General features: G+C 44.9%; 1 protein-coding gene across 1 annotated transcript; it reads left to right on the top strand.

Moving 5' to 3' along the window:
• Positions 1–188: 188 nt before the first annotated feature.
• On the top strand, positions 189–16,966 carry LOC139059257 (calsequestrin-2-like). Its single transcript, XM_070537424.1, has 12 exons — positions 189–729; positions 3,140–3,227; positions 4,305–4,393; positions 4,479–4,584; positions 6,667–6,740; positions 7,453–7,539; positions 9,443–9,535; positions 10,142–10,327; positions 12,209–12,271; positions 14,110–14,257; positions 15,117–15,428; positions 16,803–16,966. Exons 1-12 carry the CDS (start codon positions 472–474, stop codon positions 16,829–16,831), a joined length of 1,533 nt encoding a protein of 510 aa, XP_070393525.1. The 5' UTR covers positions 189–471; the 3' UTR covers positions 16,832–16,966.
• The last annotated feature ends 3,824 nt before the right edge of the window (positions 16,967–20,790 follow it).

Below are 20,790 nucleotides of genomic sequence, written 5' to 3'. Positions count from 1 at the left end.
CAACAGTCAAGTGCCATTCAGCTGCGCCTCCACCTTGCATGCCGCAAGCTTTAGTTCAGCGAATACAAATAAAAGGGCAAGAAGGGCATATTCGCAACTCAAGTGACACAAAAGCGTAGCGCAACAGCGTGACGCAGTTTAGATCGCGCGAGTTTGGCATTTCTACGCAAGCGGTTGCGGGCGCCTTCCGCCGACGCGCGCTTTGTTGTCGGTCGCGGGGCGGTCGTTGTTATCGCTGTCGAACAGACAAGTGCGTCAGGCAGAGTCGAGAGGACGCCAGTGCAGAGAGGAGGGCGTTGTTCGGTGACACCTTCCGCCGCCAGTCGGTCACTCCGTGCAAAGTCGCAGCTCGCAAGCCACCAGTGCTGCGCACATCTCCAACGGAGCAAGCATATTGAAGGCCTTGTGCAGCTGCGGCAAACTAGCCGTCCACAGTGTTCCCAAACCGCAAGCGCCAGGGAGGGGGCAGCGATGCGTGCAGCAGCGACTCCGTGCTTGATTGCGGCCTTGGTCGCCGCGCTCTGTTCGCCGGCCTGCGGCACGGCAGCCGGCTTGCTGGGTCTGTTGGACGTGCCGACGCACGACGGCGTGATTCGCGTGTGCCGACTGGAGACCAGCCAGGCCCTGGTGCAGGCCGCGGCCGAGACCAGCGGTGCCGTGCTGGTGGTTCGCGTGTCCAGCGACGCCGGGGCGAGGAAACAGCCCTGCGGAGCCGAGGACGCCTTCGAGGTGAGACTGCCGGAGAAGCGTTTTCCAAGGAAAACGTAGCTCTCGCTTGTGCGAGGCGTGCTGAGCGAACGAATAGCGTATTCCGTTCGTTAAACCCGCTTTAAATTCGCATTGCGAGTAATTGTGAACGCGGCCTGTCGTGGTGATTAAGGGACTATATACAATGCCCTTATGCTTGCAGACCATAAGGTCTCGGATGATTTTCTACCTTAGTAGTTGCGTGTCGATGGGGGCGGGAGATTCAAAATGTCTGCGTACGTTAAGTGAAACACCTGAAGTGGTTGGAACTACTATGGGTTCCCTCACTAGGCCGTCGTTCATTGAAACAAATGTAGGCTTGGACAGTAAACCCTAATTTAACGTTACACAAATCACGTCAGATTCTCGCCGTGCGCTTGTGTGTATGAGGATATGGGGCAGCGATCAGGTACGAACAGGGAACAGACTTTCTTTAGTTGATGTTCCACTTTAGCGGGCACAGGTGCTATGCACAGCTAATCACTTCGAGAGTCCGCGGCTCATAGCGAGTATTTATTTTGCCGAGCGGTATTATGCATCCGGCAGCAAAGTTGGTGCTTCCTTCGTATGTTTTGCGGAGCTGCAAGCAGCACGAAGCTTGTTACAGGGAGCGCCTGTCCAAGTTCGCTGCCGGATATGCCTATATGCGTGACGTGTTCTGTAATTGCGCTTTGCAGTGGCTCTATCGACTGCCCACGCGCAGCTTTGTGAATGTGTGCAGTCAGTAGTCTTTCTAGCTTCACATTGGAAGGGACATCAGAGTCCCAAAAATAAAATCCCGCACCTTTTATTATAAATATTTTTTCTGTTTCATTCGCCCAAGAATGTGACACTTAGATTTGGAGCCGACTGTAGCGAAAGCCAACCACATGTCAATGATAAGTTACATTCAGAAAATCGGTATAACGGGAATGCTTGTACGTGCGCTCCTAAAAGATTATTCTACGGTTTCTCACAATTACTTGCGCTTGATTCACACTGAGATGTTTTCATCCTGGTAAACCCGAATGCCTCGACGCTGCTTTAGTCCTTCCCACATACTATAGGACAGCCATTTTACAATGAGTTGGCACCATGTCACTCACGCGTTTACACGAAACAACATTCGCTCACGTCACCCAATCGTTCTCTCCGTGCTACCTTTGAAGCTCGGCGTTTGTTGGAATGCAAGTTTCACTCGCAGCTGCCAGCTTTTGACGAGATTCGCTGACACTGCTTGCAGTTTCCCTTGTACGTTTGACCTCGAATTGATGTTGTGTGTCTGTATCCTTTCAAAGTTTGACTGCTGCGCACTTCGCGCGTGACGTCGCTTGTTTGTCGCTCTGCTGTGCTCCTCACTGTAGCTCGACCTCGAAATTCATTCGCGTTTAAACCAATGCCCTAGCGAAGTGCGTATACACTTCGCTGAGGTCATAACCTATTTACAACCACAGCCCTGGTTTAGCCTAGCCTCCACGTCCCTCCATTACATATAGGTTCTCAGTAAGCCTGAGTGACCCCCATTTTAACGAGCTTTTAAGTGCCTCAGCAGCCTCGTGAGCACGCAAAACCACCAACAGGAGCTCCGATGACTCGCTTGTGGCCCATTAGGCTGCTGGACTTTTCCGAGCGCTGTTGAAGCGTTCTGATGGTCGTGCAAAATGACAAAGCTCTGTTGCAGCGAAAAATCACTTTAGTATCATTATTCCGGCTTTGTTAACGCCACATGAGCGTGCTTATTGTTACGATAAAACTTAGTCGCATTGTGAAACGACCTTAAAAGCTTCGCAGGAGTGCGAAGAAATGGCTTATTGGATTAGCCATTGTTACTTACCAGCACGCAGTTTTGGTACAACTGGCGTACACTCAAAATTTTAACATTTCGTCTCTCTTCAGAGGATTTGGGCCGGCGGTGGCTCTTAAACCTTCCGTAACCTGAGCCTCATGGCCATGTCGCCTCTGGAAGCCCTGCGAAGTGGTCAAGGTGATGCACCTTCGTGTCAGCAGCGGGTGCTGACATTTTTTTTTTGAACCTAGCTGCTGGACCATAGACAATTTTCGTTCGTTTCTGTGCTCCACATGCTGCGCGGTAACGGTATTGAATAGTAAAGTGCTCTCCACGATCGAGAAGGCAAGCATTGGTGAGAAACAAAACCGCAGAAGCACCGATGAAACCACGTGAAATTCGAGTTGAACAACGTTACACTAAACAATGGATGGAAGCAGTAGTCTTCCCTCAAGGCACCGTATACACTAATGGTACAGAAAGCAGCAAAACATATTTGTTGAAGCGATCCGATCATGCATATAGTGGAGCTTTAGAGTCAACGTTTATTTTCGTGGTGTGGGTTCGCCGTCTTAAGTCGCTATGGAAGCAAACGAATGACGATACTTGTGCTTTTCTGTTTTCCAGACCGCAGCCCAGCTGTTGGAAGGAGAGAATTTTAAGTTCTGCGACGTTCCCGAATCCGTAGTCAAAGAGACCGTCCCTACCGCGACTGGTATGGCATATTCATTTATCGATTGATTGCTTTGGTGGCGTAGTACGTGTTGGCTGCTTGCGTCGCCGTTTTTCCAGAACAGCCATTGGATGTGCAGATAGACTTTACATATTGCAAAAAAGGAAGGCAAGCGATTTCGTGCTAGTTCTCGTACGTATGGTCAGCCGCGAACATATTGGAATCATTTATGCACCTGCTGCTCTGTATAATGGAATGGGCATGCTGTCACAAAAGCAAGGGCCAATAGATTAAAAATTTAATTAAATTATGGGGTTTCACGTGCCAAAACCACTTCGATTATAAGGCACGCCGTAGTGGAGGACTCCGGAAATTTCGACCACCTGGGGTTCTTTGACGTGCGCCTAAATCTAGGTACACGGGTTTTTCCACATTTCGGCCCCATCGACATGCGTCGCCGTAGCAGGAATTCGATCTCGCGATCTCACCACAGCAGCCCAACCTCATAGCCACTGAGCAACCACGGCGGGTAGGCCAGTAGATGATGCTCTGCAATGGTCATTGGCCTTTCTAGCTATAGGGTGTTCGGGTAAACTTCCACGGAGAAAAATAATCGTGGCTTTCTTGTCAGTTGCCTTCCAAAATGCATCTCTTGCACATGCTAGCATACGTGCCCACGCTCGGATGCATAACACTTAAATTTTGTCAGTGGCATCAAATTTTTGCTTCGAAGCTTTTAGTTTGTGTTGCGCTTGCAAAATCATTGCTGAGAGTCACACCAGCGTTATTGTTTAATGAATTTCGTGGTGAAACTTTTTCACGTAGTCAGTAAAAGACGTATTCCGCGTTAGCGCTGTTATATACCTTGCTCTACAGGGACTTTGATATCCAAATACAATGCCGACATGGTTTACGCACCTCTGCACTTGGCTCACCTTTTAGTTTTATCTAATCCCAGGACCTTGAATTTGTTAAATGCGTCAATTCTACAGCACTCTGCGCGACTCTCCCCCCCCCCCCCCTCATCCCTTCTCCCAGTAACGTCGAATGCACGCCACTGATAGTAAAACAGTTTAACGTCTGCACGCAACTGAAGGCTTTCGCTTGCGGCTGTTCCAGTGGGAAGCTGGGTTCTTTTCCGCCAGGGCAGGGCAGTCCCCTACAGTGGCACAAGAACGACACCATCTCTCCTTTCCTGGATCCAAAAGGCAAGTTTTCGAATGTCTCGTTGCAGAGGTGCCTACTGTGTTCGCAGGGATACGCTTCTTTTACAATATAAACTTGCAACTCTAGGCATCCCAACCCAGCATATCGGTGATCACAGGCAAAGTGGACAAGGCAGCCTTTGATCACGTACAGGACCTCAAGGTGGTCGGTTTCTTCGTTAATGGCGCCGCAGGTGAGAATTTTGCGAACCTTATGCAACGTGCATAAAGAACGCGGAAATATTTATGAATTACAGCAGTTATTCTAGCATCAACGCATCTATACGTTATCACTAATTTTCAACAGAATGGACTTGCCAGCGCTCTTGAGATTGTTCTCAGTTATGAAGTTTTGCAGGTACGATAAAAACATACAGCTTATAAGTACGCCATAGCTTCAGTTCTGCCGCTTGTGTTTGCAATATGACAGGTGCATATTTTCATCATCGGACAATAAATACTTGAATGACGTCTTATATTTCCACTCTCTACAACTACAGAAATAATGTTGCCTTAACTTTCATTTCATATTACCTATATTTTCGAAAAGACTGGAGAAAGTTATGGACTGTCGTATAACAGTATTTGCTGAAAGAGACGTTGATTTTTGGTTGCTAGTATGCTTTTCGAAAACATTTGTCCATGGAAGTTGACCTCCTTAACGAAAAGAATTCATTCTGAACAACCTGGAAGAATATTTTTCAATCATGGGAGCCTTTGTAGGTTACAATATGACATTTCAAAGTATAAATCAAGTTCTATTGTTTCAAAAATGACCTATTACGATATACGGGGCATAGCTCTAGACCTAATCACTTCGTACTTGAAACGCGGAAAGCTGCTAGTGCAACTTGACGCCAGATAACATGTCAGGCCAGTTAAGCTTGATGTTCCGCAAGGAAGCATTCTTGGTTCCCTTCTCTTTAATTTGTACTTAACTGATTTAGTTAATGTTGATCCTAACACAAAATATCCAATCTACGCTGACGACACCACTTTGTTATTTAATTGAAACGATGTACATAACCTTTTAACGACAGCCAACTTTGATCTAAGGAAAGTCCACGAATGGTCTCTTGAAAACGTCCTTAAAGTTACTGCAAACAAAACTAAAGTATTTATTAAACTGTTTTAATAAAAAATAAACTTATTTAAAGTTATTTTCAAGGTAAAAATAAGAAAATTGTGCCAGAAACAAATTCACTTACAGGAGACTCAAAATTGAAATTGTAAAAACAATAAAAACGCTATCTTTGATAAACATGTCGTGGAATACCCCTTACGACTTCCTCGCTGGAAAACTGTCCCAAGTCGTAGACGCAGTCGTAAACGCTGCCTTAAATATCTTCGACGAAAAATAAAGCAGTATACTAATTTATGTTTTAATCTTAAGTCATTTAAATTACTGCTGTCTAGTATGGAGCGCGGCATCTGAAACTAATATACATTCTCTTTATCTCGCAGGAAAAAAGGAACAGTACATTTGATATGTAATAAGCCGTATGACACACCGACGCAGCCACTGTTTACAGCACTTAATATACCTAGATTTAAAAATCTCCTTCAACACCGTATGGCTCTGGCGTATCGCAGGAAACTCCAGCACGCAGTAAACTGTATTTGAAGTATAGCTTGTCTACATACGCTTGTTGCAGCCTATGACACAAGGACGCCTGAACAATGGAACATTCCGCACTCAAAAACGAATTAGGGTCAACAAATGCTTCGGCATACACTTCCGACATTACTCACTAACCTCGCCACACGAAAAATAGATCTTCTGTCCTTATGGAGCTTGCAAAACTACTTCCAGTCAAAGCAGCTCTTGGTATTTTTTTATTGCCTTGGCACATATGTTACGCTGTATATGACCGCATTTTTAGTTTGTGCTGTACCCATTATAGTGCCGTGTTACATTGTTTTGTCAGTTTTCATAGCTATATTCTTTATACTGCTCGTATATAAATATTATATTTTCTTGTGCACGCAGACTACTCGCTTTCTAATTAAAATGTACTGCTTCCTGTTTGTGCACATACATTTTTGTAAATTGACTGCTACCCACCTGTGTACTCGCATGTGAGCGCCCTCAGCCTCCTGTTGCATTTGATGGGTTTTTTGGGCTTGTCAAGTTGCCTGCACATAACTTTTTAGGTCACTTAATTTTTCGTTCATCTTGAAAATGTCAAAGCACTTACAGACATCACGTGTTGAGTGAAATGTGGCGGAAATGGCGCTCATTCCTGGTGCTTATTTTTCCACTACATTTCCTCCAGACTACAAGTTGTTTGAGGAAGCCTCCATTACCGAAGGCCACCACGCTCGGTTCTATGCAGTCTTCGATAGAAACGTGAGTTCATCATATTGACGGCCTCCAGTCTGGGGTAACATATTTTTTTTTAGACGTAGGCACGTCGCTCGTGCCTTGGCATTGTTTGAGTAGAGTGCTGGAGTGGGTAGGTTTGTTCTTGTTACAATTTTGCACCAAGTCACACGATGGAATCGTGTTCCGAGGTAAGCCGCCTTGCATGTGACGCCTGTGTGAACGCCGCATTTCGTGTATCAGAAGGCTTTCGACACGAAATAGAAAAGGGCTAGCTTGAGGGATAGCGTAAAAGTCGGAAGTGAAGTCTTTCAGTAGGCCTGACAGTGGGTAACACCACGGTATTTAATTCGACGAATTGTATAGCTTAAAAATTGTCCACTTATGTTTCAAGAGTTAGCAGAAACTGCCATACGGCACTCAACGTCTTTTCTTTTAGACGTCAAGCATACCCTTGTCGCAGAATGGTCTTGAAGAGACCGTAAGCTTATTATGTTCTCTAAGCTTGATGCATTGCCCCGCTTAAATTGGGAAACATATCTGCGTCTTAGCACAAATATCTGTTCTCATCTAGTTCACAGAACCTGCACGATTCCGCGGGCCCAATTTTATTGAAAGTGATTTCGTGCGTGCAGCAACCAGCCTGAGAGCATGTTTCCGCGTTCTGCGCTCAGTGTTGTCTGTGTTGTGTGCTCAGTGTCGATCATTAAAACAAGTGCGCCGCTGTTTTTTTTTTTAGGTGGCCAAGCATCTGAAGTTGAGCATGGTCGGTCAGATCGCCCTGTATAGCCCGTTTGTCAAGCAGCCCGTTACCTGCCCCCAGAACGTGAGTCTGTCTTTGGGACGCCTTATGAACTACACCTGGTTGTGAAAGGCAGAAGGCGAAAAAGAAGTTTGATACATTCTGCGAGTTTATTTTTTACGGTATTTTCAATGCCTGTGGTAGATGCGTTTCAGAACGCTAGATCATGGCGATTGTTAGATGTGGCACGGAATTCGTCAATTGCGCTTTGTGAACAGTCCGTTTCGCCGCGAAGAACAGTTCACACATATATATATATAGACGATTAGAGTTCAAGGTGGCTGTGTTACGCCAGTACAACGTGGGATGTTGTATGATTGCGATAATTAACTGAAATTACTAATTACCTGCTCAACAAAAATTCAGGGTACATGTTTCAAGAATGAAGCTGAAGCCAGCCAGAATGCACAGCATGCCGATTGTCTAGCATAAATGAAAAAAAAAAACGCGTGAATGCGTTGCTGTTCCCGCGAATCTCCTCACTTCATTTTACCCCACTTCCCGATGCCTTTTAGAAATTTCAGCTCATACTGAGCTCCCTTCCGTGCAACTTGACTACTGACCACAACGCGAATTCTATACGACTGCACAGGCACCTCAACAAACTCGTGCACATGTAGGCGTAGTTGATGTAAATACCTTGTTATACAGAGTGCCCCTAGCTACCATGCACCAAGATTTAAAAACAGGCAAATGCCACGTAGCTGGACAGAACAACGGTAATGTTGTTTGCCGTCGCTTGAAGATACTCGGATTTTTTTTTTTTTGCATTTGGTCGGATTGCATAATACGTCTTAATTAGTTAATCGACTTCTCAGGTATTATAAATAGATAAATTGTGAATGAGAAAGTTGTAGAGCTACATGAAAAACACCCGAAACAGTTTTCTCTTGCTCAATACGTGCTACACCAGTGTTTTTCCGAGCATGAAAAAAGTCCGCGAATACACGCGAAATTGCCGCGCGACTGGCCACTCGAGGCACTTTGCGTGTATTCGCGAGCTTATTTCATGCTCGGAAGAACACTTTTACGTTGCGCGTATTGAGCGGCAGAAAGCTGTATTAGAAGTTTCTCACGTTGCTCTACACTTTCCTCATTAACACTTTTCATCTAATTATAATAATAAATTGATAATTGGCGAATTATGCAATTCGTTGGTATGCAAAAAATGTATCTCCACGCGACGGCAAACGTTACCTTGTTGCTGTCCAGCTACGTGGCATTTGCATAATTTTATATCTTGGTGCATGATACTTTGAAACGTTGGGCGACGCGTCGATTTCGCGCCTCCACTAACACTCGACGCAGATGAGACAACTCATTGCTCATCCAACAATTATCGTGAAAGGCCCGACAAAAAACTTCGGCAAAATTTTCTTTTGCTTTTTTGTCAATACGACAGCATTCAAGCACAACAAAAGAAAAATAAACAGGCTGGTATTGTCTTGTTATCCTGCTTACTCGAAGGCAAAGTAAAGATAGTAAGAGGTACTGCGTAGAACATATAGTCGTAAATCTAGTAATCCGTTCTGCGTTGATCTCGTACTTGTATTTCGGATTTGGTCAGGTCCATTGGAAATAAGGCAGCTAGTAGTGCTTTTAGAAAATCAAGCTTACAAAACCCGCTCATGAACCATGGAAGCGAAGCAAAGCGTGTACAAAGAACAAGGTGGCCAAGCGGTCACTTGCGCTTTGTAGTAATTCATAATGGATAATCCGTCCACCAGCCCTCGTCGTACTCAGTCAACTTTATTTCTCCAAACCCTACACGTATTGCGTGTTCATAACTTGCTCGGTAGATCTTGCACACTGTGCTTTGGTTTATTGGCATGAACTTCCAGGACTACGTTTCGCAACTCTTTAAGACCTCTGAACATCGTGCATGCATACCGGGGTTCAAATATTCTTATTGCCTTTATTCCATTAGCCGGCAAGCTTGCAAGACATCCAAACTTTCATAGCTCAGAACAAGCACGTCGCCCTGACCAAGGTTGACGAACACAACCTGCACGACCCTGAGGTGAGTGACACTTATCACTTTTGGTAGCTTTCAAACTCATTTTTGGATTTTCAGCATAACAGAACTTCAACGTTAGCGGCGTTGCCTGTAGTTTCCTTTGGGGCGCTGCAGTAGTCTTTGAATTTTTCATTCAATTGGAATTTACCCTGTTTTTGCTGAAGAATATAAAGGGGGCTCTCCCAGCGCCGTCGCGGTCGTATTTTATGCGCGCAATGAATCAATGATGGCAGGAAATGCTGTGCATAAAACTACATAACTACATAAAACTACGACTCTCCAAGAGAATGAAGATAACTACTACAACAGCCCTCCGTGATTTCAGGTTGTGTAACTCCTCAAGAAAGCAAACAAATAACAAAAGACGCGTGCATCTTCATTACTTTTTACGTTAGGGTTTCTAAAAAAACGTCGGAACGTTTTTGCAGTAATGAAAGCAATATGCACTGAATCCTCACTTCGCACTGATCGTCCCTAGTTTCGCTCGCAGTGCTAGTGCCAGTGTCACGCCACTTCCAGCTAAAAATAACGCTTGTGGGCGATGTTGACCTGGTATGTGTGGCCCGTGCTATCTGTGCAGTTCTCGATCGTTGTGTACGTTGTGCGCAGCTAGTAGACCCGAGCCGTGTGACTGTGCTGGCCGTAGCTGACGAGGCATCACCGCTCGGTGCCTACTTCCTGCGGCTTCTTCATCGCACCCTGCGCAACATTACCAACACCACTGTTCTGGCTGGCACCGTCCCCCACTTCAACCTTCTCTGGGTGGACCCCGCTATTCTGCCCACGGCTCACATGGTACGTGCGCTTAGGCTTCAGCGAGCACTCTGTCGTGTTAGAAAGTTTCAAATTAAGTGTCACACCGCGCTATGGTTGGCGGAAGAAAGCGCAGCGCATATCTGCATGCAGTATCGTATAGCAGCCCGTCCAGCATGACATTTGAGAGAACTAGAGAGGTAAACTAACAAAGAAAAGCCAGGAAAGCTAACAATAAAAAAAGTACGCTTTGTAACCTCACACGGGGATAAAGTGACTAAAGGAAATCGCGGATCCAACGCACTTGAAATCTAAGAAAGCTTTGCAGTATGTGCGGTTCGCTATGCCGTACAGGGGAAGTAGATTTGAATAAATAGGAAGGCAGAAAAGTGTTTCGGGAAACTAATATCTCTGCACAAAATTGAGGTGATTCTTTTCACTAGCACAGCTTATCTCGCAGGTCCATAGATCGCAGGAAGCGAAATTGCGCTATGGCTGCATTTTAGCGCAGACGTCTATTGTGAACACATTCCTAGTATATTTTGCTCTGAGGGAGTTCGGCTGCCCACTGTCTCGAACGTAGTGCACATTGCCTGCCTCTTCGTGCTATAGCGTGACCAGCCACAAATGTGCAATTTTTGTGAGCCCTACCGGAAGTGTCACAGGTAGGGCTGTCAACGTATGCAATCATAAGCCAGTATGACTTGGGCTACCAAGGTAGGAACCAAGGTGGCTACCAAGGTGGGAGGGTCGCGGTACGACTTTAATTCGACTTTACCTCTTAATTCGCTTACTCATCTTAATTCAAATAGACTGATTTGCTTAGTCATCCTCTTCAATGGCCTAGTCATAAATCTTAATCCTATTATCTTAAGCTCGCCTGAGTCATCCATCTTAATTCGCTTAGTCATTCATTTTAATTGGCCTAGTCATCCACTTAATCCACTTTGTCATCCTTTTTATCATCCATCTTGCTTGCTTACAGGGCCCGTCTTAGTCACTGATGATGATGATGATGATTATGATGATGATGATAGTGTTTGTATCTTTCGTGTCGTCGTCGTGTTTTCGTTCACGGAATTCGAAAGTCGACTGGACGAAGAGATACATAATTTCGCCTTAATAAGATGGTTTCGTTCGCGCGATAATAGCAAAGAGAGTGCGGCCCCGAAGCACTTTAAGTGACGGGCCTTATCAGTGTACTGCGCCAGAACACAACGCGTGTTTTTGAGTTGTTTCACTGTGCGGAAAGCCTATTTTCAACTTTAGAGATAAGAGATGCGCTCTAAGCCTCAAGGCTAATACTTAAATATTTTCGTGTAACTAACGGCAATCTTGACTAGTAAAATTGTCGTTATTTACATAGGAAAACTGTTGAAAATCTGAGGACATAGATTTTAACGCGCGCCTGCTACTTGATATGGCCGCCAATGCCTTTCTTGCTATGTACACTTAGCAGGCTACGTCAGTGAGTGAAACCGGAAGCCGTCCTTGACCTAGTATTTGTAAACAATGAAAGGTTTTACGCTATTAGGGGAGTTTCGCAGCCATTTTCTTGTGGCGAAGGCAGGCGTTCGACGGCTAGATATCACATGTAATTGCAACGTGTCGGAGCCCCGAATTTGTTTTGAAGCGTAATGATCAATGATCATAAAATAAAAAAAAGATATCGTGTGTGTATCTCATCCGAATAGCCAACATATACGCGCGGCGTTTTAACCAGCAATCCCTGTAATGCCGCCTCCATGTTCGAGGTCAGCTACGAGTTGTTTGCACGGCTGTGGTGGTGCAATTGGACTTGAGGATCTGACTACATTGCAGCACTGTTGATTACACCCCGTTTCTCTTCACATTCAAGTACGATTTAATAAACTCCGCGACTGCGACGAAATATACCTTGTATATTCTTCATGTACTGTGCAGATGCTGAGGCGACTCGGCCAAACCGGACCTGGACCGCATCTCGGAACGCACGATCTCCTCACGGTAATCTCTCTTTATTATTACTGCGCGCTTTTTGGGACCTTCTGCAGTTTTGACATGCGAGACCATGGTCACAAGGTCTTGTGCGACGAAAAAAGGTCTTTCGTCTAGCTGGTTTACAGCAGTGTGGAGGGCAGTCTTCGTTGTTCAATGGTGGGCATAAAAGCATCTAAAGGCACATATCTGTGCCTTTATAAATACGTCGTTACTGTGTTTCGCCCCTTAAGTGATTACTCAGTGCTCCTCGGTGGTGCATAGAGCACCAGCCGCTATTACAGCCTGAGTATCGCGTTTCAATGGCGGAGTACTAGCGCCAATAGCAACAGAAAACTACAAGCACTGACATTGTTTTGGGATGTGTTCCGGACGAAACTAGCGGACGAATACTGCAGTGGATGAAAGTGTTCGGCATCACGAGGTTGTACTTGAGAAGCTGATTTTTTCGAGACAAGCTTCAGTCATAGGGACGCCTGTATTTCAATCTAAACCTTTGTTATTGACGAGTGACTACGTTGTTAGATTTTCAAAATCATCTATTGCTGATTTGATTTTGTTCCTTCATATTGAATTACTTTATCCCGAAATTCATTTTAGCATTTTTTCTCATTCCTGCGCTTCTTTCTTACCCAATTTATATTATCTCTTACGGTTTATTTTGTCTTATTATTTAACCCCACAGAACACAACGTAAAATTTTTTATACGCTTTATTATATAGTCTTATATAGTCTTTACTATCGTTTTTATATGCTGGAGGAAGGTCTTAGTTGTGGATAGCTAAAAAAATTAATTTATTACTGTAGTAATATCTTGAATAAATTATTATTTAACAGTTTTCTTCGCACCAATGTGTTTAGTGTGAACAAAATGTTCTAATTTTCTTCGATGTGAAATGTTCGGGCTTTCAGGGCTACGCGCACACACCTGTAACGGCCCGCTTCTTGGCCAACCCATTTCCCGTAGCGGGTAAGATAAGTTGTTTTGAACGAAAACGATAACGAAGATATCAGTGTCTGCTGCGAGTACCTGCTGTTGTCGCAGCAGCAAGTACGCCCAAAACGAATTCATAACCAGATGAATCGCTGAAGTCTGCTTGCTGCTACATTGTTGAATTGTTCCCACCCTGTCGGCTGACTGTCCGCCACTGTCCACCCTTTTCGTGGCGCTGCTCATCGCATTCTTTCCTCGGGATAACCTCCTTACTCCTGAAAAAAGCTCGGGGACATATTCACTTTTCAAGTCGGTTCTTATTAGTGGCTGGCTTTCTGGGAACTTAAAGAAAGATTCTTTGTTTACATTCCACTGTCAGATGACAGAAGCAGCATCCTTACGTACGTAGAGAAAATAACGATCTCCATGTTGCGTGCGATAAAAACAGCTTTTCTTTGCATAAACACACAGATAAAGATGTAACATAGTGTGACGAGTTGCCACGTTGACGCTGCGTCCTGGATTTCCGTGTCATTTCGCGATATTCGAATTGCAGTTTGTGGTTGCTTTTAGTCGTCTACGACGACGCAATGGTCTACAATAACTTCGCGTCAACGTTCTCAAAAGCTGGCGGCAAGAATGTGATTTGAATAACCTTAATACAGTTTCTCATGGACCTGACGTCAAATCCAGCGAGAATGTTACGCGATTGCTTCGTAGCTGCTTTTGAGATGGATTAAGGCTATTTGCTGTGTAATGTACGCGGCGTTGAGCTTGGGACATATTACCTGCTCCATGATGTAGGAGGCGTTGTCACTAGTGCCTTTCATTATTTCCTTAAACTTCGCAATGTTATTCATTCTAAAATCCCGTCCGCGCCGCCTTTCCCGTTCCTTCGCTTTTCGTCTGCAGGGCCAGGGCCAGTGGTTTGACGTGTCGACGCTCAACGCTACCGGGGGCCGAGGCTCGGACGAGGAGAACGTACAGAAGCTTCTCATCTGGTTTGCCTCTTTAGCGGCACCAGGAGCAGCAGCTGCCGCCGATGGAACTGGGGAATCGGGTGAGTACGCCGGCACGGAAAGCTTGTCGTAGTAGCCCCAGATTATCTCGGTTGTGTAATTACGTTTCGGCATTCTTTTCACGAATGCTATTTCGAACGTGGTGATTGTACCTGTTTAGTTTGGTTGGAGTACTGTGCAGCCACGCACTCAAAGCATGTCCTCGCCTTACTGGGTGAAGCTTGCGTGGAAGGACCTAGAATACAAGGAACTACTTTGTAGTGCAAGCGTATGATCGTGGTACTGTTACTCTTGTAATTCTAAAATGAATCGTAGGTATCTTAGCAGCGGTTCTGTTTGAGCCAGCCACTTCGTGACTGTTGCGGCGCCCAGGCGAGAACGAACTTACCGCAGTAGCTCAGTGAACTGTGGTGTTGTGGTGCGGAGCTCGAGGTCGCGGGTTCGTCATCGGCCGCGGCGGCTGCGTTCTGATGGAGGCGGAATGAAACGCTCGTGTACCGTGTACTGGGTACACGTAAAGCACCAGGTGGTCAGAATTCACCTGGCGTCTCCGACTGCAGCGTGCCTCATAATCAGATCGTGGTTTTGAAACGTGACTGCATTGTTTTATTTAATGCGCAGTATGAGTGAAAAGGAAAAAAAAACACATTGCCGGTTTACCTAGGCTTACGCACACAGTAGTAGAGCGGTGAGGTGTGCTAGTTGGTGGAAATTCATCTTCCAAATTTATAGCGCAATAACCCCCGTATTACAAAGTTACGTATGTATAGGCTGGCTGCCTTGCTAAACTGATCCCCTGGGGCAGGAGGCAAAAGAAGGTTTCAAGGTGGACATTATGATTACATACTGTGGGCTCTTATGGCTCGCATCATAAACTGTTCCTTTTTTTTTCTGCTGCAGGCACGTGGCGCTTCAGTGAGGTTCCAGCCTCCCAGATCGGCGCCGAAGGTGGCACCCTCGAGCTGCGTTGCACCGTGCTGGACCCGGCGGCCGGCGACTGCCTGTGGCTTCGCGATGGCCGCAACGTGGGGGCCAGCCTCTCCCGGCTACCGCACCTGTCGTGGGCCGGAGCTGGTCGCGACGGGGACTGCAGCCTCGTGGTGCGCGGCCTGACCCGGGGCCGCGACGACGGCTCCTGGGTGTGCCAGGTCACTGGGGATGCCCTGCACCCGACGCTTACGTCGCCGCCCGCCGTGCTCGTCATCTCTTCCGGTGGGCACGCGCAGCCTTTCCAGCCTCGAGCCCGAAACTTCAGTCCGAAGCGGCAATAACGTGCTGTAGCTGCTTTTTGTGCACTTCTGCACGCGAGATGCAGCAGGGAAGATGCCAAGGGCGATCACTAATCAGAATGCTCGCAGAACTAAGAAGACTGGCCGGTGACAGTGTTACGCGAATCGTGTGGCTTGTAGGGTGGGCCTTGGCGTCTCGCACGCAGCGCGTCGGCGCATGCGGGCCGAAGACGCACGAAATACCCACGGGCGTGGTTATTCCTTTAATGTTCTATAGACAGTGCCGCGAAGCATTGAAACATCAACATCGTCACCATATAAGCACCACCACCATCATCACCATCGTTGTCTTATGTTCACTGCAGAGAGAAACCCACCGCGATGGCTTAGGGGCTGTGGTGTTGCGCTGATAAGCATGATATCGCGGTATTAAATCCCGGCCGCGGGTGCCGCGTTTCGATGGGGGCGAAATGCAAAAGCGCTCGTGTCCCGAGCAGTGGGGGCACGTTAAGATTTCCTTGGTGGCCAAAATTAATCCGGAGTCCCCCACTACGGGCGTGCCTCTTAATGAAATTGTGCGTTTGGCACGCAGAATCTCGTAATTCATCTGCAGAGTGATGGCTTCTCCCAGCGATTTCAAATTACACCTGCCTTGTGCCAACTGACACAAGGCAGGGGTAATCGAACTGAATCGTGCTCAGCCGACTAGATAACTTGCTTGTCATGCCCTCGACGTTTGCAATTTGATGTTTCGGAGTGTGACCTACTCGCTTCATTTTACTTGATATTTTCTTGTGTGGTTCATTTAGGATAGCGTTAATAGCCTTGCTGGCGCAACCACAGTCACCGACACTTTTATGAGCAGGCTAAGTTTTTGTACTTCTGCAGGTCCGTTCAGGTACACGTTACACTATATAGTCTTGCGCAGAAATGCGCATCTGGAAATTATATCTTAGAATAATCACTCTTTTGGTTTTCACTTTCTTTTTTACATTTATGAAATACGTGTAAATTAAGCATTGTCGTGTGCAGTACATGACATGGGCGCATTTTATCTCGTCCCTGTGGCCCATGCTTGTCTTCTTACTGATGGTAACCAAACCGATGCGAATACTGAATTTGCACGCTAAACGTGATGCTGTGTCCCTATTGGTTTTGCAACTTTAAGCAGTAAACATAAGTCGTATTGTGGGCGCCTCGCACTTGGAAGTATCATGAGAACTTGCAGCAATTCTGATAAACGGGATGTCGTGTACTCTGAGCAGACACTTTCTCATCGTTACAGCAGCTCTGTATAAGCAATGCGTGCAACTTATTTGTGAGCAATAACCTTTTCTTTCTCTTCACTTATTTTCAGGTGCCACAACTGCAAGAACGGAACTGTAGTTCTGCTTTATGGATATTTCAAGTGGACTGTTTACTGTTGCAGATGTCGCTCCACAACATATAATTTATTACGCATGTGCATATGGCTGCGATTGTTCTTTACACGAAATAAACCTGTTATATATATTTGATAAATCTCCGTGCAAATGTATTTGCATTGACATGCACAAACGTGCTAGTCTCATGAACACACAGTCGGGGCATGTATCGAGAGGCGAAACATCACGACCTTCGAGACGCAAGAACGTTCATTTGCGGCTGTGCGCTGCCGCCGTTGCAACTTGAGCATGCTTGGTCTGACACGTTTCGGCAGCAGCTTGCTGATTGTAATGCCCAGCGTTAGCTCCCTGTTTTATCATATCCCTACAACGGGATGTGCCTTTGCAGGCGATTTTACAGCGAAACATTTCTTGCGACTAGAAGTGCTCAAAAAACATTACACGCAAGTTTTCAGTTTTCTGAAAAAAATTATATCGCTCACAAAATTTATGTTTTAATGAAAAGTGGGGAATGTTAGGGGAGATACACAGGCGAATTTTGAAGCGTGTGTAACAAATAGGGGTAAATAAAATTCCTATACCTTTTTCAGCCTGTTTGGAGGCGTCATAAACGCTTAAAAAGTCACGCGTCCTTCCTGAGACAAGGATCAAAAGCGGCAGAAATTTTGTTTACAGAAAATATGGGAAAATTATCAAGAAAATTCTAGGCTTGATTGCTGAAAGTTGGAAGTGTGTTGGTTTATTATGTGGCTTTTAATGTTACTGAATACTCGTCTCCCAATTGTTATACTGCATACATGTGTAGTTTCTGTTCCCCTGTTTCCTTGAACTATGCGAAGCAGGGGGTTATATTTCGTTGAAGTTGGAAGAAAGTCGTGCGTCACGAACGATAAATGTTTCTTTTCAGCTCAGTTGTAGCTTTTGTTGAAAGCTACTTATTCAAGCATTCCAATGCCGTATATCCTTTATTCGCTATATTTGCCAAATTCCTAAAAAATGCAAAAGATACAAACTTCATGTTCGGCGAAAATGGCTTAAATGTTTAGCTTAATGTGTGGCGAAACTTGCATGTTCTTGGCATAAATATCGGCTTTGAAAATAATTACTGAACACTTGTTTTCTTTTCCTGTTTTCATGCGTCGTAAGGGGTTTCTAGTTGGCTTCCCCGAGGACCTCGGGGAAGCCAAGGCGTCTTGTTTATATTTGGCGAGATTAGGGGAGACGTTACGAGTTAAGCGTAGGCAGAGTTCGAAATGTGTCTGTTAATAGCAGCTTTTGAAATAAATTGCGTATGCAAGTGCTCCCAAACCTTGGGTATTTTACAAGTGGCGCAAAATTTAGCCTGGTGTAACTACACATGCGACCGAGATCATTTAGTGATCACGATGAATGGTAGGGTGAACTTGTGGGCAAATTTTAACGCATGTGGACAAAATATTGCCGTTGTAGCGTATTCCTTGAGAAACTGCTCGAAAGCGTTATACTGCCATTGTACACCGTTTCTGTGTTACGGAGGAACTATGCGTTACACAAGGTTTCTATTTTGTAAGAATAAGCGCAATGTTGAGTTGTGGACAGGCTGAATCCAAAGTTATTGGTGTAATAATGACCTGTGAGATAGATTACGTATTTGGGCTCTCCTATAGGCGCATATAATTGAGTTTTATGAACGACGCGAAATGTTTGACACGCAGCCATGAAATAACAATTGTATTTAATAGGAAATTGAGGGGCGTTTATGGCTAATCTCTTCACAAATTTATGTGTATGGATCAAATAGACTCCGCCAAAAAAAAAAAATGTGAAACTGTCATACTGCCGTTATCATTTTCCACAATCCTAAAGCAACTGTACATTCAAGACACAAATTTCAAATTGAGTATTAACAGGGGGCATTCTAAGCTTAATTTCGTCTTATTTTATTGGCGTTTAAGTTTAAGCTCTGGCGAAATTTTCAGGTTTTTGACGTAATTCGAAGAATTCAAAATAATTTCGGAATCCTCGTTTCTCTCCTATTCTCACGCGTCATAAGGCGTTTGCAGTTGGTTTCTCTGGTGTCCTCGGTGAACTAAAGAAGACGCCTTGTTTATATTTGGCAAAAATAAGGGGCACATAAGTAGTGCATAGGCAAAGTTGAAATTGTGTGGATTAATTGGGGATTTTGCAGTAAATTACGTATGCAAGTGCTATGGAACGCTGTGTCTTTTTCGAGAGGTGCAAGATTGAGTACGTTGCTCTGGCATTACTATAAATGCCACCAAGACCAAACTTAGCCAAATAGAGCTGCATACTATCTGTGTGGGAAGATAAATGCATGTAGGTAAAATGCACATCTTGTAAAAAAAAAAAGGGTATCCTTAAGCAAGTGTTACAAAGTGTCGTGCGGCCGTTTTCAGGCATATGTTTCCCCAATGTGGCCGAGACGACTCTGCGCTACACAAACTTTACAAGCAGTAGAAATGGGGGGGAAACCTTAAATAATATGTATCGCGAAAGTTTAACGTTTCTGACTCAATTAGGAGCGTTAAGAATAGTTACATAGCGCTCGTTATTTCTGTTTCTGTCGCGCGTTGCACGGGGTGATCATTTTGAGATTTCTTAAAAGCCACCTGTGGCAGATAGCATAATTCTTTTCATTGAGCTGGATTATTCGAAAAGGCGGTCATTACTAGCACGAGAAATCGAAACGCATTCAACTAAATAAGTGTCGCTACGTAACTCCTTAATTCTATAACGGTACATATTGAAATTTACGTATTGCAACCAGTGAACTTGCAAGATGTATCCACTTGGAAGGAATTTCCAGGATGACGCCAGTTTCGAGACATTTTCTAAATTGTTAGAAGAAATATATGGGAGTTCCAGTTACTTTCCAGCATTATGTTAAAGAAGTGAAGCAACGGCGTATTTTTGCGCCGAGTTTGATGACACGCATATATCCGAATTGGCGTAATTCTGGAAGTTCACTCCGAGAGGTTACGCCTTGCAAACTCACCGTCTACAATTCGTACGCTTCAATATAAGCTGTAAAGTAATTCAGCAGTTAATTTGCTAATTCTTAATTAGTTGATTATTTCGATTTCTCGTGCAGATGTCTGCCTCACTGAGTAATCTAACTCGAGGAGTGAAATTTTATTATCGGCAACAGACAATTTTTACAAATTCCGGAAAACAAAAATCACCCCGTATGACCTGCCGGCATCTTCGGTAAACTAAACGAGATATATGGTCTGTTATTTAAATGCAAGGAGCAGGTAATGGGTGATGTGTAAGGAAAGCTTTAAATATGTGGGTTAATTGTGCCCTTTGCAATAAATTATGTGTGCAAGTGCTCCGGAGAGCTATCAGTGTGTCTCATGCGAGCGGCGCAGAATTTACCCTGCTTCCATGGCGATACTACTATTGTCACCGAGATCAAGCTTATAGCGAAAATTCAGGGAGCGCTACTGCAAATCTCTGTATATTAAATGCGCGTGCATTATCTGCAGCGTTTAAGACGATTCCTAACCAAGTGTTCCAGAAGTGTCGCAGAGTAATATTCAGCTATGTTTGCCAAGGTCTCATGATAGCTTACACCAGGTCTTTATCTTGTGGAAATGGGCCACGACAAGTGCTTCTTAAGGCGAAACTTTTGCGCTACTGGCCTGGTTAGAAGTGTTGTAAATAATTGCAACCACGTTTTCCCTTTTTTTATGCGTTTTATGACATTGGCAGGACTTTTCTCTAGTGTCCTCGACGAAGTAAGCAATGTGCCTTGTTTATAAGTGTTAAAATTGAGAACCGGTTGTAGGGTATCTATGGGTGACGTTCAAAGTGTGTGGACTAATACGGCCCTCGTCGTAAATTACATGTGTAAGCGTTCAGGAGCGTTGTGCGTGCATCTTGCAAATAAAGCAAGATATATCCCGTTGCCCTACGAGGACTATGAATGCAACCAAGGTAAAATGTTTCGAAAATAAA

Source organism: Dermacentor albipictus, chromosome 4, assembly GCF_038994185.2.
Source record: "Dermacentor albipictus isolate Rhodes 1998 colony chromosome 4, USDA_Dalb.pri_finalv2, whole genome shotgun sequence".
NCBI classification, from domain to species: domain Eukaryota; kingdom Metazoa; phylum Arthropoda; class Arachnida; order Ixodida; family Ixodidae; genus Dermacentor; species Dermacentor albipictus.
The sequence above is the reverse complement of the archived record's forward strand: the minus strand, read 5'-3'. Positions and strand labels throughout refer to the sequence as shown.